This window comes from Pseudomyrmex gracilis, unplaced genomic scaffold (assembly GCF_002006095.1).
Source record: "Pseudomyrmex gracilis isolate BER0280 unplaced genomic scaffold, ASM200609v1 scaffold_79, whole genome shotgun sequence".
NCBI classification, from domain to species: Eukaryota; Metazoa; Arthropoda; class Insecta; order Hymenoptera; family Formicidae; genus Pseudomyrmex; species Pseudomyrmex gracilis.
This window is the reverse complement of record NW_018020663.1, coordinates 349890-363507: the sequence shown is the minus strand read 5'-3', so window position 1 is coordinate 363507 and position 13618 is coordinate 349890. Positions and strand designations below refer to the sequence as shown.

Here is a 13618-nt window from a genome sequence, read left to right as displayed (position 1 = left end):
TTTTTTTTTTTTTTTTTTAACTCCCGTTCAAAGAATTCTTAAATAAACAATTTGCGGAGACATACGCACATCGTGCGACTTTTGTATATATATATATACCCAAGCATCCCGACGTACGCGCGCCGCACTCCTTCGCACATCATCTCTCGCATATCTCCGAGAACAAAAATTAATGACGGACTAGAATGTAGTTTCAAGTATGGATTTTCTTCGCTCGCGTTTTTTCTTCTTGATGATGACGATGATATCCTCATTTCCTCACGCCGCCGTTCACTTCCGTCGCTCGCGCCAACGGCTTTTTGCCCGCACTCGATATAGTTCTCGCGACACCGGAACTGTTCTTGTTGCCCTCGAATTTCTGCTGGAGCGACGCCACGTTCGACTTGCCGTTCGCCGCCTTTTGCAACGTTGTCGTCCTCGCTCCCACGTTTCCGTCCGTGCTCTTGGTCTCCGCTTTGGCGGTCACCTTCGACGTCAAACCGGACGACACCTTGGTGCCGCCGTTGTTCGGCTCTTTGCTAGTTGGCGACAGCGATTTTGTCACACTGCCGCTCGGAGACTTCTTTCTTTCCGAAAGACCGCCCGTTTTGGACGTAATGTTCAACGGCTTCAAGGGAGTCGTGGGCGTTTTCTGTGGGCCGCTCCGCGGCAACGTCGACGTCGTCTTCTGAACGGTCTTCAGAGGCAGACTGAACTTGGAACTGCCACCTACGACGTCCGGTGACTTCGTGCCGGAATTCGAACAGCTCGAAACCAGGTCCGGGCTATTAAACTTGCTCGGATTATCCTTAGGACTACAAGGCACATTTTTGACAGACACGGTTGTACGCGAGTCTTCTTTACCCAAGTCGCTATTCGACTTGCTCATTGGCGTTTGCCTCGCCGTTGGACTCGCGTCCGAATTTTGTTTCGTTGTCGAACTCGCGTCAACAGCTTTCGAGGAGAGTCTCAGGGATTTTAACGTATTATCTGAACTTTGTCTCGTGAGTTTTACGCTCGACTCGGACGTTTCCTTAGAACTCGGACTCTTCGCGATGTTGGGAGGCGTCTTGGTTCTACTTAGCGGCGGTTTAAGCGGAATCTTGTTCTCAGTTTGTTCATCCTTCTTGATATGTAGCAAGTTAGACGGTCGAGGTTTTGTTGGTGCGAACGATTTGTATCCTAAAGAATTCTCAGCCGGCTTCATCCCCAGTTCCTTGGACAGTTCGTCGTTTATATTGGGATTATTGGATTTAAGTGTGTTAAGCTTGCTTGTGTGCTGCTCGACGGTCTTCAAATCGTTCGCATTGGCGACATCTTTCCTATCCGCTTGAGGACCGTTTATCACGGACGGATGGAGATAACCGGAACTCGTAGTGGAACTCGATGAGTTAAACTTGCCGGAAGCGGCATTCGAGTACACGCTTCCGGGAGTTTTGTAGTGGCTCGCATTCATGTAGCCACCCAAGGAACTGTCGGAATCTATATTCTCTAAGTTCTTCGTCGCGTCGTCTTCATCCTCACCCTTTTTCTTTCTGCTCAGAGTCGAGCTGGAATATATGGAGTCGAAATTGCGATTCGATATCTCCGACACGATTTCAGAAAGCAACCCCATAGATTCCAAACTGTTCGGAGCAACGGTAGACATCGCATCCACGCGTTTGGGTTGTTTGTACTCGTTATCGTTTAACTTAGTTTCCATCTCCGTGTTCTTTCTGTTCTTCTCCGGCACCGGTTCCTCTATCACCGCGTAGATGTTATCGTTCGTGGGCGACTCTTCCGCGATCTTGGTCAAGGACGAGTCTGAGATCAAATTCATGCAGTCGTCGTAAGTATTCTCTAAGGGTTTCGGGGCAGTTTTCACCGGCGGGTTCTGATAACCAGGCAGTCCTGGGATCTTGATCGCGTTTTCGACGGTCTTCTCTGTCTGTGCGGTGATAGGTGGACCGGGAGGCGGTGACGTGGGCCTCGTACTGGCGGGAATACTGGTCGGTCTTTTGGTCACGGGTGTGGTTTGTTGTCGCATCGAACCGAACGTAGGGATAGGAGGTCTCGGAGTGATCTTGCTGTCCCTCATCGACTGAGCGCGCAGAACCACATTTTTCTTCTCCTCGTCGGCCGTTGGTATCACAGGAATGACTGGAGTCGCGATCTCGATATTCGTCTGCGGTATGGGATTTGATATCTCCAGATTCCTCAAGATCTCCTTGTCGATGACCTTGTTGGCCTTGTGATGCTGATTTCTCGGCAACGAATTCGTATTCTTGTCGTCTCTCTGTGAGTTGCTTCTCATGATCCCGGAGCCGGGACGCAACATAGACGCGATTCGATTGAGCGTGCTGCCTTTCTCCGCTCTCTTCTCGGGTTCTGGCAGAATCACGTTTGTCAATGGCGTGCTGTTGGGTCTCTGGGGTTTCGCGGGAGCTGCGGGCGTTACAATAACCGGGGCCGGACACGTTGGCACATCCGGAGCTGGTCTGGTAGGCACCTTGGCGCTTACCAGTTCGACAGACGTACAAGTCGTGGCCGCCAGCACGGGACTACTTATAAGCGGTCGCGCTGTAGATCCCGGATTCGGCGGAGGTAATGTCGGTGCGATGGAATTTGAATCGTTGGAAATCAACAAATTGCTTCTTTGTGACATATTGCACTTTTGCACATTTGGCTTCGAAATGTTCGTTTTTATTGCCACGGTTGGTATCCAGCCCGGCGGTGGTGGCGCCGGTTTCGTAGGCTCGGCCAGTTTCGACTGATCGTTCGAACGCAACGGCGTGATCGTAAAGCCTTTGAACTGGCCGAACATATTGTTGTTGTAGCGCTCGTCCGTTTCTGTTTTCGGTAGCAGACTCGCGCACGCCGGATCTTGACTCAGACTAGAATCGATCGTCTCGATGTTACGGGACATGGGGCTGGAACGATCGATCGTTTTGATTAGCAATCCATTGTGGCCACGATCGCTCCTGAAATTTGAAGCAGAATTATAAGCGGAGGGATTATAGAGGAATTTGTAAGCATATAAATTATAACGCAGAAGCTAAACGAATATTTATTTACGTTGACGAGTAAATATTTAGTCACTTCTATTTTTGTTTGATACAAAAAAATTAGAAATTAATAAACGCACACGTTGCTGTTTTACACAAATCTCTCTAATAGAATGAAAATATGCGTTCGTTAACGTATCAAGTAATTAATGAAAGGTATATGTAACATACATTCGATGAAAATATATAGATGTACATTGAAAATTTTTCACTGAACTTACTCTGTTGTTTAGTTTCATGTATACATGCGTTTTTTTTTTTTTTTTTTTTTGGAAATAATTGAAAATAATCTCGTGCAAAAAAACGCTTTCTCTTGCCGAAATATAAATAGCTGTTCACCGCAAATCCAGACACATGCGTAGATAAGAGAAAATCGCAGGGTAAAGTTAGTTACAGATTAAGATGTTAGTAGCAAGCGCGTCGGAGAAAAGATGGAAAACGTTGATTATAAAGGAAGAGCAAAAAACACTTTATGCTAGATACTAAGTTTTATTCAATAATAAAATATGATACATTTTATATGTACCTAGATATGAGAATAACATTATGAGATACTTTTCATATTTTCGAAAAATAAGTGAAAAATTTATAAAATGTTTTATTAATGAAAAAATAAGTACCTATGAGATTATTATTATTATTATTATAAAAAGAAATAATGACGAGAAATTGACGGTTTTTAATCTAGCAATTAATCAATTGCCTCATCATAAATGCCAAGCTAGCGAGAAAAGAATCTTCATTCATGCTCATGCTAATATAACATAATTCTCTGCACATGCTCTACATATTGTAATCTCTCGTCTAAATTTCTGCCTTCGTACAGCGCAATATGTCTACATAAAAAAAAAAAATATTACATTTAATTTTCGAATTAAACGATATTGCAGATTTCAAAATAAACAGTATTTTGTTCTGCAAAACTTGTTAAACATTATATAAATGTGCGCAGTTTAAACAGATTAATTGGTTTGAAATATATATGTAGGTAAAATAGAGAAAGAGAAAGAAGAGAAAAAGAATTGCAAAAATACATGAATGAACAATAAATTACTCGTGTCACACAAACTTTTTGTTGCAAAGCAAATGCACACTGTGATACATTGAAGTGTATGTGCTGAAAAACTTTTATTTAAGTAATATTGCTAACGCAATTAGTAAAAACAAACTTCAAAATTTTAGGCAGTGTGTGAGTTTATGTTTAAAAAATCGAGAACAAAATGCTGTTCGTTTAAATAGTCTTATTAAACGTCTAAGTTTGTAATTATAACTTCTATACACTTATTATATAAAACACAAATAAAACTGTTTTGAGCAGGTTTAATTACACGCTAGACAGTAAACGTGATAGTTAATATTATTTGCGTCCTTAATTATATAATAATTTTCTTTCATATAATTCGTGAAAAAATATGATAATTTTGACTAACAATATATTATTCATATTGTTTTGTTGTATTACAACTATTATTGGAATCACAGTAATGATCATTGTAACGCATTTTTTTTTGCATCAATACTGTTCAAATTCCAAATTTACATATATAAATGTATATATACATATGTATATATTAATTACAATATTTTATTTAATTCCATATTTTTAAAATACCACCACCAATTTTTTTTCATAATCCCGTCATCATCATAATAATGCAAAAATCATCAGCTCTCGTATACGCGAGTAATGCGCTATGACATTTGCACTATGTCGAACAAAATCGTTCATAAAATCGTTACCTATTTTTTCAAAGACATTTATATATCTGTTTTTGAAAAATATATTGCATCAAATTCATAAATTACGTACACAATTCCTCGAAATTTCTAAAATTATTTTATGCTGGTTTTTAAAAATATTTACTTTATATTTTATAAATTATTAATATTATTCTTTAATAATAATTAATTCCAATGTAATCTCCGATACAATCTCCAAAGTATCTAAGAATAGATTTAGAATTTATTAATTCTGTGACGTGTATAAATTTTTTCAAAACTTGTGATTCAAAACTTATACAAGTTACGGATATACAAGCGGTATATCATGAATTATTTCATAAATAATAATATACACATTTCTATATAACACTACATAAAATTTTATGCAAAATAGTTGCGAGTATATAGATTCGTATACAGATGAGAGAAACTGCTCAGATCTTTGGTTTCAAGCTTTGAGCGGGTGCCGGTGGGGGCGGTGGTTTTTTATTATAAAACGGAGCAGGCATTTTTGAATTATTAGTTAATACATCCGAGGACTGCGGACTGATGTCGGACGTATTAGCTGGACTCTCATTCAAATGCTCGAACTTTAATTCGGTATTGAGCGTGAGCCCTTTCACATTCTTAGGTGATTTTTTCTGAAACTGTTGAATACGGTCCGATACTTTCCAACCTAATTCCGTTCTGAGCGGGGGGAGTTTTGTCGGTTGAACCTCAACGGTGGGCACCGAAAGAATCGCGATATCGTTCGGAGGCTTTGCCGGACTAACGTCCGACTTTCCGATCCCGAACAACAATGACTTTCTGTACTCGATATTGTTGCTACATTTGATCGCGTCCGGATTGGTGGTGGAAATCAGATCAGTCTTGATTATCTGGAGCGACTTTTTGAGATTCTCGTTATCGCTTATCGTGAACATTTTTTCATTTTCGTTATGTAAAGTATTTTTTTGTTTCGGCGCGAAATAAGCGGATATTACTCCGAAGAATCTACCGGCGGTGTAGTGTGTCTTTGGCGTAGAAACACTGTGTGACTTATTAGCATGCGATTTGCGTTTCTTTCTAAAACGGTCGAGACTAGATACGTACGTAGACATCATATCTTTCTTCCAGTGTTGTCCGGAGTTCCTAATGTACCAGACTCCGAACACCAGTAGAGCCACGGCGGGCACTATTCCCAGAAAGATAACGTAGAGCGCGGTTACAAAATCGTTCCTCACTGAAAGACACACACGCAAAACATACAAGATGTTAAAAATCTTAATCTTACAACATCTTGAAGTAAAATGTCGGAATAGCTATAAGAAAAAATAAAAAAATAAAAAAAAATAAAAAAAATTGGATTACCAAGCAATTAATTTTCACTTTTCACTGTTTGTAAATAATAATAATAAAATTTACTGTTGCAAACAAAGTATATTTACTGTTAGGATCTTCAGCTGGACCGCTATCCTCGGAGCCGCCAACTCCAGGTTGAAGACAATCTGGTGGCCGAAAGCCATGGTTGCAATGGCAATGACCAAGACTGTTGCACACTCCGTTGCCGTTGCAATTATTCGGACAATTTTTGCCCGTAGACGCTCTCAAATCTGCTACTGACATGCACTTCTGATTGATACACATCTACGATACAACAAGACAAAAATCGCGCAATTGTGACATTTATGTAAATGTTGCCTTAAAATCAAATTTTTGTTTCATAAAAAAAAAAATACAAATATTATAAACATCTCGCGAATTCTTACCTTTCCGTTCGCGCATTTGGCACCGTCCGGCGCGAGTCCGGGATCGGTGTCGGTTAACCCAAGATCGATGATGGCCGAACGACAAGGTAATATTCTCCCGTTGTTATTAATAAAAGAATGACTCAAAGTCGAGACCGATTCCATACCGAATTCCAATCGTTCGTTCAAGTGCTTGCAGTGTAACATGCCGCATCGGATATTTCTACAACATATCCGCGTTGATATCCTTAAAAGTGTCGATTCTCTCGCAACTCTCTATCTTTTTATTTCTGATAATACATAATCAACTTACTGAGGATTGCACTTGGTGTAGGTTTGGTCGATGCGATTGAAACCGCAGTTACCGTTTTTATTTCCCTTGCTGTTCATGTCGTAACACTGTGCGTCCGAAGACTCGCCAGTTGGACCCCAAAGTAGCTTGCACTGATCGTCGTGCGTTCTACACGAGCCCTGATAACAAAACGCTTTGTCGTTACTGCAATTCTCCCCGTCCATCTTGAACACATTAGCCGGACAATATTCGCTCTGGCCCGTGCAGTATTCCGGCAGATCGCATTCGTGATCGGCGCTTCTGCACTCGGTACCAGCCGTTTTCGGCTTGCACGTTGCCAGGTCGCAACACGCGCCAGTGGCGCAGCTAGCGTTTCCGCGCAACATGCAAGTTGTCGCGTCGCAACAGGGATTATTGCAGTTTTCCTTTAGACCGCAGTCGCACTGCTCGCCTGGCTCAACAAAACCGTTACCGCATATGGGACTGTCAAACAGCTTTTGCGGCTTGTTCCTCAGGCAGTAGTCCATTCCGTGTTCGAAGGCGATGATTAAATGTTCGATCGAACACGAGGACCAGTGAGTTGGACCGTAAGAACCGCTAGAAGACGCCATTATGCATCTGAAAGTTGATAATAAATCCAACAACAATACAGTTAGACACGTCTAAAATCTTTAAATGACGAATCGAAAAGATTTAAAAGGATCGCGGAACTACAACGCACTTCTCTTCCGGACATTCGCAGTCCGGACTGTCGTGTTCCATTCCGAAATTATGACCCATCTCGTGAGCAACGGTGGCCGCGACCAAACCCACGACGCTGGAGTGATCCATGGAAACGCCGCCGGAGAATTCGTACGTACATATCGGGCCTTTCAACGCCTTGCCGACCACTCCAGCTTCAAAAGTAATTCGTCTGCGTGATCAAAACATAAGAAGTAGAAATTAATTGCTTGAGATTAATTGATTTATTTATTTACAAAAAGTCTTAAATAATTAAATAATTTTAATGTGTTGAGTAATGGGCTTCTGTGAACCAAATGCAGGAACTTAGGTGCAATAATGAAGACTGTGTGTGTCTCGAAACGTTTCGACTTGTATTTAAGTCATCTTCTGTCGAATGAGCAAAATAACAATTAACACTTCAGCATCAATAATGTATGTTACTTATATCATTGTGTCGTGTTTGAGTGTAGACAAACTGAGTTTGGTTCACAGAAGCCCATTACTCAACACATTTGAATTTTATTATACGAACCCGAGGAAGTCCTCAATACTCTCGTAAATTTTAAATAATTTTAATCTTTAATAATTTTAATTTTAATATTAGTGACAAATCGAGATTACTCTCAGGCTCTATAAGTCTAACAGAGAAGGCGACGACCCGGAAAGCCGGAGATTCCAGGTTCGACTCTTGACTGAGGAGTTTTTTTCGCAATATTTTAAAATTAGTTAGGGGGGTATACGGGGTCTTTCATATATATATGTGATGCAAATCCAGCATCCTATATGGAGGAAAAAAATTATTTCGAAGTATATATGTGCATACACTGAGAAAAAAAAGTTGTTGAAGTAACAAAATAGTATTTGATTCAACTATATGCAGCGGTCACGGGCTGTCAATGAAATATTGATTAATGTAAGAAGATATTATGTTTCAATAGATATAATAATTAGGTTATACCGAAAGACAATTTCGTTGTTTTAACAAAATTATAATTTGCTTAAATACAGGTAACTTTGATTGTACAACACAATAGGACAACACAATATTTTGTCTGCTTATAAAAATAAGCAGTTTGATTAGATGAAATACTTAGTAAAAAGAAATTCAGATTATATTCAATTAAAGTAAATAAGAAGTGCCTATTTCATCTTTCTTAACAATATCTTTTATTTGAAATTATCACAACTTATGTTCGACAAAACAATTCATGGTTTAGTGAATTAAATATGTTCATTACCACTATTGTTAATTCAACTTATACGAATTTGTTATCTTTATTACCATATGCTTGAATTAAAAAAACAAGATATTTCAGATAACAAACTGAAACTCAACTAAACGCATTTAGTTGAGTTAATAGTATTTTTTTCTCAGTGTACATATATACAGGGTGTCCCAGAATTGCCGTACAATCTCTCGTAGGCAGATAGAAGGAATAAAACTGAGTCGAAAAGTCCTGAACCATTTTTTTTTCTATTATTTATAATAAAGGAGTAATTATTGAGTAAATCAGGCCAATCAGCGCCGACCTTTAGCCAGGCGCACGTCAGTGAACTGCGCGGAGCGCTCACACACACCAGGCGCGTGGTTCACTGACGTGCGCCTGGCTAAAGGTCGGCGCTGATTGGCCTGATTTACTCAATAATTACTCCTTTATTATAAATAATAGAAAAAAATGGTTCAGGACTTTTCGACTCAGTTTTATTCCTTCTACGAGAGATTGCACGGCAATTCTGGGACACCCCGTATAAATTTCACATTCACGCACAACATCCTGCGAACGGCTCTTCATGGTCCTATATTCATATATTATTAATTTTAATTTTGTTCTTGTAAATTATCAAGAGGCACGGTAGTGCCTNGCGCCAAGTATATGCGCAAACGAAGTGCGCGCGCGCGCTACGCGAGGTATAAAACAGACACTGAAGAGGACTAGAAACATAGTCGAAACGTTTGTTAAACATATTGTGTTGTTATGGATCATTTCAAATCAATCCGCATACAAAGTTCAGCAAAGCCCATTTGACATTATTTCACATTGGATTCACCAAGTCTGAACCTGAGGCATTTCCTCGTTATTTTGAATTTTAAATAATTTAATTTTTCATTAAAACATGATTAAATAAGATTACAAGAGAAATAAAATTCACAAACTGACGCTCACTTGTGTTTACATTATTTAAAGTAGACGCATTGCGCGCGTTACACTCACGTTAGCAGCTGGGCGTTGTCGTTGGGAATGTCCTGAAGCAGCTTTTCTCTGCGGTAGCGCAGAAAATTGTTCAGAGTGATGTCGCCGTTCGGCAACAGCGCTATCTCATCCGACTCGGACCATACTTGCACGCCAACCAGGGCGATGAATATGTTCAACGGCATAAAGAGCTGCAAACACACCGCAAAGATACCGTGTATATATTTTACATGAAGGTTTCGCGGTGCCGTGATACGCGGCACAAGGTCGGGTACGCGCTAATTAATCTCCCTGTCTAGCTGCGTCAGAACGAACCGTCAGCGGTGTGGACACATGTATAAGAGACATTTAAAACAATGGCGTCTGTGTTAACAACAAGTGCTGAAAAAGCACATTTGAATTTTATTGTATACATGTACATACATTTAATAAATGTTGCAAAATATTTAAAAACTATATATTTTTGCACGAATTAAAATTACATATGATTTGTTTCGCACTAGAGTGAGAGAAAAGAGACATTTGTGTCTTTGACGAGACAAATGTGTCGTTAAAATAGATAGTCGCTTCAAATGTGGAGATCATTACCGCGCGGATGCAACGCAGCGGATTTTCCACCGCTATTGTGAACAGACTAGAAACTCGCCCGTTGGGTTTGTCGATAAATTAAAAGGAAGGAAGTATGAGATATTATTGCTTCAAGGAAACTAGTTAACGGAGTCTGACTATCACGCAAACTCTGGCAAATTTCGCTTCACGGCGAAGCAAATCTCGAAGTTTAATTATTAAAGAATTTATTAATTGTTAAATAATAGAGAATTATCTCGGGTTCTTTTAGTATCAAAACAAATGAATATATGTAAGTCTGGTCAGTAAGAGCCGATCGCAGAATGTTGTGCGGAAATGATGTGCGTATATGTATATACGTATGCATACATTTATATACAGGGTGTCCCAGAATTGGTGTGACATCTCTCGTAGGCAGGTAGAAGGAGTAGAACTGAGTCAAAAAGTCCGGAACCATTTTTTTTTCTATTATTTATAATAAAGGAGTAATTATAGAGCAAATCAGGCCAATCAGCGCTGATCTTTAGCCAGGCGAACATCAGTGAACCGTGCGGAGCGCTCACACACACCAGGCGCGTGGCTCACTGACGTGCACCTGGCTAAAGGTCGGCGCTGATTGGCCTGATTTGCTCTATAATTACTCCTTTATTATAAATAATAGAAAAAAAATGGTTCAGGACTTTTCGACTCAGTTTTACTCCTTCTACCTGCCTACGAGAGATGTCACGCCAATTCTGGGACACCCTGTATATGCATTCACGTGTAAATTTTTCACGTTTTTTTTCTTTTTTTTTTTTAAACTGAAATAACAATTCTTTAAATCATATAGGATGCTAGGTTTGCATCACATATATAAAAAAGATCCCGTATACCTCCTAATTTTTAAAAATTCACTCACATGAAAAAAAAAAAACAATTAATAATGATTTAAGGCTCGTTGAAATTAAACCAAGAAATATATAAGGCCTTACGAGCCGTTTCCAGGATGTTGAGCGGAAACTGTACGTGTATATATATATACATATACACACACATATATGTATATACATATATATACATATATATGCATACACATGTAACGAGTTCAACTTGTAAATTTTTACAAGTGAGTATTTTTTGAATTGAAATCTCTCAATTCTTAAATTCATACGGGGAAAAAAACACTCACGTGAAAAATTTACACGTGAATGCATATATATAAATGTATGCATACGTATATATACGCACATCATTTCCGCACAACATCCTGCGATCGGCTCTTACCGACCAGACTTACATATATTCATTGATTTATAAATAATTTAGTTTTAAAAGAGTTTCTAAAAAACATTGAAAATCGCAACAGTAGATCAACTTTATTGGAGAAATATATATGTATTGGCTTTATTTAATTTCTTCGCGATGAATTTTAGTTAAGACACGTGTAACAAAACTTCAATAAAATTTTATTATTTATCTACACGAAGTTTTCGCGTGCTTCAAGAGTTTCTTCTTTCTGAAAAGAAAGAGAGAGAAAGAGAGAAAGAGAGAAAGAGAGAGAGAGAGAGAGAGAGAGAGAGATAGGGAGAGAAAGAGGAAGGATTCGAAACAACCTTGTGAATACGCGATGTAGGGAGATCAAACGATTCGACGTATTTAACTCTAAATGAAGCTAAGATTCGTAGAATTCGTAGATGTTAGATATGACTAGGCTAGAAATTTACACGTACGTTTTCCGGCGAATTTTAGGGAAAGGAAACCGTGAATGTGTTCGTGAGCGGGTAATTGGATAATGAGGTTGTTGAATTAGCGCGCTGTGCACTTTAGATCGTTCTCATTCGACTTGAGGTCGAAGAGGGAATTATACGGCCAATTAAATTACGAGACGGCGGCGTTACTCACAGCGTTGATAATGTTAGCGATGTCCTTACAGTGCTGATACACTTTGTCCAGATTCTCGCCGAGCGCTACGTATTCCTTCTTGTCGATTACGAGCACCAACTCCACGTAACGCGACTCCTTGTTCGCGTTGTAGGGTCCACGAATGACTTCGGCCGCTCTTTTGTGCTGTGAAAAAAGAAAAAAAAAAACTACGATGACGAACAACGCGCGCGGAATTCCGAGTTATCGAGATTTTGAACGGTCGAAGTTTAATTATTCACTCTCTCTGTTCGATTCTCTGATAAACAATTCATTCAACTCTCTCGTGTAATTTAACATTTTAATTAGTGGTGTTTTAATAATTTAAAATATTGTAGTCTATATTAAAAAAATTAAATTTTTAAGAATGAATCGACGATTTGTCATTCTTGTGACATCAATCACAACGTTAATCAATATTTCTCAAACTGCGACAAAAATATTTATTTATCGTTTCCTCCGACAAAGAAACGGAGGGGAGAAAACGACAAAGAGAAGAACGACGAAAAGGGCCGCGTCACCGCGAGTCACCGAGGGCCTACCGGCCTCGTTCTTTGAAGTCGTATATAATTTACCAGAGAGGAAACAAGTTACGCGAAATCCTTTTCTGCTCCCCTCCCCCCCCCCGTCGTCGCACTGTTTACGTACCCTGGAAAGCCTTTTAATTCTGTGCTGATCATGAGGAACGACGAGATGCGGCGACGTGCCTTCGTAACCTGCAACCGAAGAAAAAAAACGTCAAACAGGAACACGCGGATGTTAGAATTCCCGGTAGAAGCGGAGGACGAAGAATCTACGGAGGCAAGCGCGCGGAGAAGGCCTTGCTCTCTCACATTCGTTAAGACCGTTAAAGGAGAGACCAGTCTCTTTCCGAGACGCGCAAGCTTCTTTCTGAGGCAGCGGCTTCTTTCTCAGAGAAGAAGGAGCAAGGGGCGGAGAAGGACAAGGACCCGTGCGCGCTCCTCTTCTCGCGCTGATATTTCCGAGAGAGTCAAAGCGCGCCACTATGTTCTTGAGAGAAATCCGGAAATTTGCTTCATCACAGAAACAGAAATTGTTAACGCGACAACGCTCCCGTCTCACAAACCGAATGAATAAATGAATCGTGTATGTTAAATTTGTGAGTCAACTTGTTAGTCATATATGAAACACTCCGAGTGCCTAATTACGAATCTCATTAGCTTCGCGAAAAGCGACATGTGTATCGCGTGTCTTCTTGAAAACGATTAACTCTTCGAAGTGACGCTGCAGTGGACATGAATGTTTTTCATTTGGAAGTTCATGCTATTTTTAAATCATTGTTATTTCTGTGCGCTGGGTCAATAATTCATTTAATATCTAATAATCAAGATATTCGATTTTATGGTAAAATAAATGAATTTATTCCTTTTATTATAATAAGATTTTATATTTCTAGTATTTCTCTATGTGGGGTTCCTTTTATAGCCGGCGTTAGTAATATATATATAAATA

General features: G+C 39.6%; 1 protein-coding gene across 1 annotated transcript in view; it reads right to left on the bottom strand.

The window, feature by feature from the left end:
* LOC109855041 overlaps positions 1-13618 on the bottom strand; it is a 115683-nt gene continuing 102065 nt past the window's right edge. Inside the window, exons 4-12 of the mRNA XM_020428826.1 lie at positions 12794-12874; positions 12128-12292; positions 9701-9870; positions 7486-7677; positions 6786-7382; positions 6494-6695; positions 6173-6371; positions 5838-5967; positions 1-2939 (exon numbers count right to left, since the gene is read on the bottom strand). Of these exons, the coding sequence (XP_020284415.1) occupies positions 251-2939; positions 5838-5967; positions 6173-6371; positions 6494-6695; positions 6786-7382; positions 7486-7677; positions 9701-9870; positions 12128-12292; positions 12794-12874 (4425 nt within the window). The 3' untranslated portion in view covers positions 1-250. The remainder of the gene's footprint in view (positions 2940-5837; positions 5968-6172; positions 6372-6493; positions 6696-6785; positions 7383-7485; positions 7678-9700; positions 9871-12127; positions 12293-12793; positions 12875-13618) is intronic.